The 6,000-nt window shown below is 46.1% G+C and overlaps 1 protein-coding gene across 1 annotated transcript in view; it reads right to left on the bottom strand.

The window, feature by feature from the left end:
* Positions 1-1,495: 1,495 nt before the first annotated feature.
* The window catches only part of Tshr (thyroid stimulating hormone receptor), a 49,338-nt gene continuing 44,833 nt past the window's right edge, over positions 1,496-6,000 (bottom strand). Inside the window, exon 9 of the mRNA XM_032908228.1 lies at positions 1,496-3,524. Coding sequence (XP_032764119.1) covers positions 2,111-3,524 — 1,414 coding nt within the window. The 3' untranslated portion in view covers positions 1,496-2,110. The remainder of the gene's footprint in view (positions 3,525-6,000) is intronic.

Raw genomic sequence — 6,000 nt, 5'->3', positions numbered from 1 at the left:
CTTTTTGCTTTTAACACATGCACATACAATGTTAACCTCAAAAGAAATTGATAAATTAAAAAAAATACTATATATCTCAGTCCAGGAGGAAAGTTTACTTCATGCTGTCAAGTTGAATTTTACTAGCAATTTTGTCTAAGTCACTCTTCTAGGACTTGGTTTTCAAAGCACTAGATCGGCTACTCGAGATGAAACTTTTTATCTGTCCAGATGTGACATTCCAAAAGTGACGTAAGAGAGAAACGGATGCCTCAGGGTACCACATTTATTTATTTCAGTAGTTACAAGCGAGTACCTGGGAAAGCCTACACTTACGTGACTGTGACAAAGTTCCAAGTCAGTCAGATAGGAACCATATCAGGTGACCCATAAACCCTACTTCACAGACTTAAGGTGGCAAAACCCTTATCTTTCCTGTTTGGTTCATGAGTACTGAGAAGCAAATGCCAGGTCTGCTTGGGGGACACCGTAACAATATGGTAAGGAGCTAACCAGACAGGCAACCTAGAAGGAACACCTGCAGGTACAGTTCCTGTCTGAAGCAAGGCTACTATCGGGGCACACATGTTTCCTGTGACTGGCAGGGATAGAAGGAACTGGCAGTGTCGGGTAAAACGATTTCTCTCTTGACAGTGTTAGTGTGGTGGGAGCCCCAGAGAGCTATAAAAAAAGTAAAAGAAAAAGGTGTTTTGAAGTGAGCCTACACAGTCACGTGTTAACTCCATTATTAGTCTATTTTGTTTTGTTTTCTTTGAAACAGGGTTTCTCTGTGTAGACCTGGCTGTCTTGGACCAGGCTGGCCTCAAATTCAGCCTCTGCCTCCCCAGTGCTGGGATTAAAGGCGTACACTACCAAGCCAGGCTGTATTAGTAACAGATTATCTAAGTTCTGTTATATTTTGGACTTGAGAGCAGTACAGATATAATAATTACATGAATAATTAGGATCTGGCTCCGTATAGCCACTCAATAGTATTGGCTCAGACGCAATGATCAAAATGAAATAAAGAAAAAGTATTTTGGGTCACATGTCCCGGTTCCAAAAAGAAGCAGACAGCAGCCTTACAAGGTAGAAAAAAAATCAGATTCCACTTACCTAATGCTTTTTTCTCTTTGTCACGGACACATATCTTTTGAGGGAGAGATATACTGAGGGTTTTTTTTTTTAAGTAGGAGAGGGCATCAAGTCTCCCCATTTCTACAGAATTTAGAGGTCCAGGGACTTGCCTGACGGTTAACTGGGGGTATAGTTGTCCTGTTCAACAGGTGACAAAGTGTGCCCTGTCCTCACCACATGCTCCTTAGAAATCTCTCCCAGGGCTCATGTCTTGTCTGAGAAGATAATTCTTAGTTCGCTCAGCCACAAAAGCTGAAATCTCAGCAGTTTCTCTAGCCAAGGTGTAACAGCTGGGTTACATCGAGCTCATCGAGCCCGGTGAAGAGATAACTGTTTCAGAGTCAAAGGAACAAAAGAACTCTCAAAACTAGACTTTCTCTTTTTTCAGTTTAATAAAAGCAATTATGTGACATCAAGTTATGTTTGGCGTTTCAGGGTTCTTTTGGTCTCTTCAGATGGAGAAGGGCTCTGCCTTGCGTCCTGGGGGATCTTTTGGATCTGTATACCAGGGCTATTGTTGGAGCATAGGTTGGCTTGGAATTCTCTGGGTAGTTAAGTATGAACTGGGTCCCCCTGCCTCCACCTCCCAAGTATGGCATTTTATTTTTAAGGAACAAAGACTTTCTTTGGTTACCTCAGGGGAGCTAATGTGGAGCTGCTTGTGTAAATGAACACTGGCCGCTTGTTGAATCTTTCGTATAAAACACTCCGTGGAATGGAGCAGAGAGCTGTGGAACGGTCCAGCTGGTTATCAGTGGAGCGCGTTGCCTGGCGTCACAGACAAGCATCGAGCATATCTCCCAGAGAGCGTGGACAACTTTTAGATCACCTAGTACTTAGTCACGCCGATAGCTTCTCTCCCTTCTTGGAGGCAATACTCCCTAGAGATGAACTCTGACCCCGTGGACCTAGGCATTCACGTGTCCTGGAACTGGAGTGCATGTTCTAGAAACCAGCCTTTTGTAAGTCCCACCGTGAACAGCGTAGCCTTCCTTTACAGGGCCGTTTGTGTGTACTCTTCTGAGATCCGTCCCGGTAGTTTCGGAGTCAGGTGGGAGCTTCCAAGCGGTTCATAGGTATCTTGCATATTGGGGAGACTCTGCCTTGCGTCCTGGGGGATCTTTTGGATCTGAATACCAGTGCTGTTGTTGGGACAGACTCTCTGGGCCTGATAGGCTTGGGCCTGGTGTTTGCAGAGGCCAAACTTGCTGAGTAGGATGAACACATCCCTCTGGAAGGCCTTGGTGAAAATGGCATAAAGAAATGGGTTGGCACAGGAGTTGAGTGGGTAGAAGAGAACCAACAAGATTTTGGAGTTAGTGACGGTGATCAGAGGCTTGTTCATAAGCGCTGACAGGGCATAGAAGGAGATGGGCGCCATGCACATGAAGTCGGTGAAGATCAACACGGCCATCCTCTTGGCAATCTTGGTGTCTTTATCTCGAGGGTTGTACTGGGGATTTCGGACGGTGAGGTAAATCTTCACATAGCAGGAGCAGACAATAACGAAGGCAACCACGTTGAGCAGGAGAACAAGGGCGATGTACGCCAGGGCAAGAGGGGTGTCGGTGTCCATCGGCAGGCAGATGCTGACCTTGGCGTAGCTGCTTATTCCCACCATTGGGAGCAAGGCGAGAAGGAAGCAGGAAACCCACCCCCCCGCCATGATGGTATAAGCGTGCCTGAGGCGGATCTTCCTATCCAGGCGCATGGCGAAGGTGATGGCGTACCATCGCTCCAGGGTGATGACCGTCAGTGTGTACACCGATAACTCGCTGGCAAAAACAGTGAAGAAACCAGCCGTGTTGCAGCCAGGGCCCGTCTGCCAGTCAATGGCGTGGTTGTAGTACTCAGTGTGTGTGTACAGGTCTACGGAGGCGATGAGAAGCAGGTAGACCCCCATGCAGAAATCTGCAAAGGCCAGGTTGCACATCAGGAAGCGTGGCACGGTCAGTTTGTAGTGGCTAGTAAGCAGGACGAACAGGACAAAGACGTTGCCCAGGAGAGCCAGCAGGCTGACAAACCATACCACGATTCTCAGGAACTTGTAGCCCATGATATCTTCACAGGGGTTAAACTCGTCTGACTTGGGGGTGCACACCATGTCCTCGTTGTCCCCACACACAGTGTAGTCGTAGTGGCTGTCGAAGGCTTGGAGAGTCTCTTCCTGAGGATTTTTGAGCTCTTGGCCGAAACCGATGATCTCGTCCTCTTGTTCTTCAAAGAAGACGTAATAGTGAGAGTTGCTCGGGCCCTCCTGGAACTTGGAGTTTTGTTTGTACCCAACATGGTTGTCACCCAGATCTTCTTCATATTCCTGGTAGACGGGACCCCTCAGGACGTTCACTGACTTTCTTTGACGCAGGTTCCGGATACTACTCTCATTACACATCAAAGACTCTAGGATTCTGCAAGGCAATGGAGATGAGTCACCACTTGCTTACAGTTCACCCTCGATCCCCTTGACCCTTGGGAAGATGTACAAGTTCCTTATTCTGACATCCATGGTGCTATGGATTCTGCAGGGTCTGGTCGGACCAGAACTTCTGCTACACCTTTCAAACCTTTACTCAATTTATTTTGTGTGCATGCACCAGTGCCGCCTGAAGGTCAGCACGGCAGAAGTGAACTTTCCTAGTCAGAAGTCGCTCCGGGCGCTTTGAAACGGAATGAGAACCCCTTAGGAAGAGCGTACATCCAAATTCCAGCTAAGCCCGTCGGATTCCAGCCACACACGGAAATCCTCTACAGCCTGGACGCTCGATCTGTAACAGGGTCATCTTATTCATGCTTTCACATGCAGGTGGCCTTTTAGGCTCCCATGCCAAGTTACATTGTCTGAGCAATTAGGTGGGCTTCAGGGCAACAAGACAAAGCTGGAGTCTTTTGGTTATCTTTTAGATTACACTGAGCAGATACCGCTCACTGCTTAACAAACAGCTTGGCTGTCTTACCAGGTGACAGCCAAGGCCATTTTCTCTCTGCTTTTTCTGATGAGAAGGCGGGAGCTCTTTCTGAGCGAGTTCTAAAGGAATGCATCCTTGGTGGCTCTGAATTCTAATTCATCTTATAAACACAACTCCACACTTCTTTATCTTACACGTTCTAGAAACGTTTAGTTAGCGTGTAACTTATCTGAGGGTCTGAGGCAGGGCTTTGTCGGGCAGACTCTATTTCTGTGCAACTTAGTATTTTCTAAGTGCACAGTGGTAAATCCCCCCCAGCACTTGTTTATCATTTTTAATGTCAAAAAGACAACTTGTGAGAGTCAGCTCTGTTTCTCTGCAGTGGGTGCTGGGGGTGGTTCTCAGCCGTCAGATTTGGCAGCGAGCTTCTCTTTGAGCCGTCTTTCCTACCTCTGTTTATAAGACCTCACCTCTCTACCAGCGACACCGATCTTATTTCTCCTCATCTTGAGCCACTTTGAGAAGAGTCATGATAAGAAGCATGGACACTAGAACCAACTTAGAACATGGCTCCTTTGGGTACTGACGGTGCCATGTTGGACAAGTCCGTGAAACTTGTTCATATGTGAATGGAACAAGAGTGTTGAATGAATAGGTGTGTACCTTTGCCAAGCTGTTACAACAGTACTGAAAACAAGGACTGTGCTATCTGTGTATTCGTGATTGCTGTTAACACCATTCCTATTCTGAGTTCCAGAAATATCTCCCTCTAGATATTTTTCAATTGTAAACATATGCTACCTTTTTCTCCATAGGAGACTTTCCTGGTCTCCTTGAATAAACCACCTCTCCTGGGGCTTCATCCCCTCACAGTCCTGACTGAGATTTCTTTGTTGACTTCCTCCAGTAGACTTAAGCTCCATGCAAGAAGCCACCTCATACGTCCACCCAGAGCTGGGATAGTGCCAGGCATATAGCATGTTCATCAAATAATTTGCTAGCCAATGCCTAAATGGCCACAGCATACAGGTGTACTCATAGAGAAAGGATTTTGCCTTTTCCATTTATTTTTCGAGATTATGATATAATTATATCATTCCTCCCTATTCTAAACTCCCATATACCCTCCTCGTGCACTTTTAAATTCACAACTCTTTTTTCAATAATTGTTGTTGTTGTTGGTAGCAGAGTGTGTGTGTGTGTGTGTGTGTGTGTGTGTGTGTGTGTGTACGTGTGGGCGGGCATACGTGTATTCCTAAATACATACACACAACCTGCTCAGTCTATATAGTGTTCTTTGTATGTATTACGTATTTCAGGGATGACATTTGGCATTGGACAACAAATTGGTGTATTCTTCCCTGGGAAGATTTTTTCTCCAACTCTCAGCATTGTTTTTCCTTGTGTAGGGCTGAGGCCTATGGGCTTTCTCCACACAAACATTAGCATGTCCATTGTTGTTCTTGTTCATCTCATGTTTAGGTAGTCATGTTGGCGAGACTCCTTGGATGTCGCTTTTGACATTCCTGGGAGACACAGTGTCATGGTAGCCTCTCTGTTCCTCTGGCTCTTATGTATAACCTTTCTACCCCTTCTTCCTCGGTGACCCCTGAACCTCAGGTGCAGGGTTCTGTTGTAGCTACATCAGGTGGGAATGGGAAGGTGTGTGTCTTTTTCCTTCTCACCAGAGTCACACCCATCACGGCGGTCCATTCTATCTACTCTTTTATCCCCATCCTTCCTACTCAGTGTCATGTGCATTAGTACAGCACCTGATAGATGGCAGCATTGTGTCCTAGCATGGCCAAGATGCTCCCTGTCGCCTAGCTCTGCAACCTTCCGACTTGCATCTGTTGCTATGACAAGGTCCTGATTTTTTGTTTCTGGTTAAAATTATGAGTGTTTGAGAGTCATCTAGTGGATACTTGTGTAGAAACTAAAGGAGACAGAAATAGAAAATGAAGTCGGGGTTAAAACA

This window comes from Rattus rattus, chromosome 7, assembly GCF_011064425.1.
Source record: "Rattus rattus isolate New Zealand chromosome 7, Rrattus_CSIRO_v1, whole genome shotgun sequence".
Classification (NCBI taxonomy): Eukaryota; Metazoa; Chordata; class Mammalia; order Rodentia; family Muridae; genus Rattus; species Rattus rattus.
This window is presented reverse-complemented; position numbering and strand designations above follow the sequence as displayed.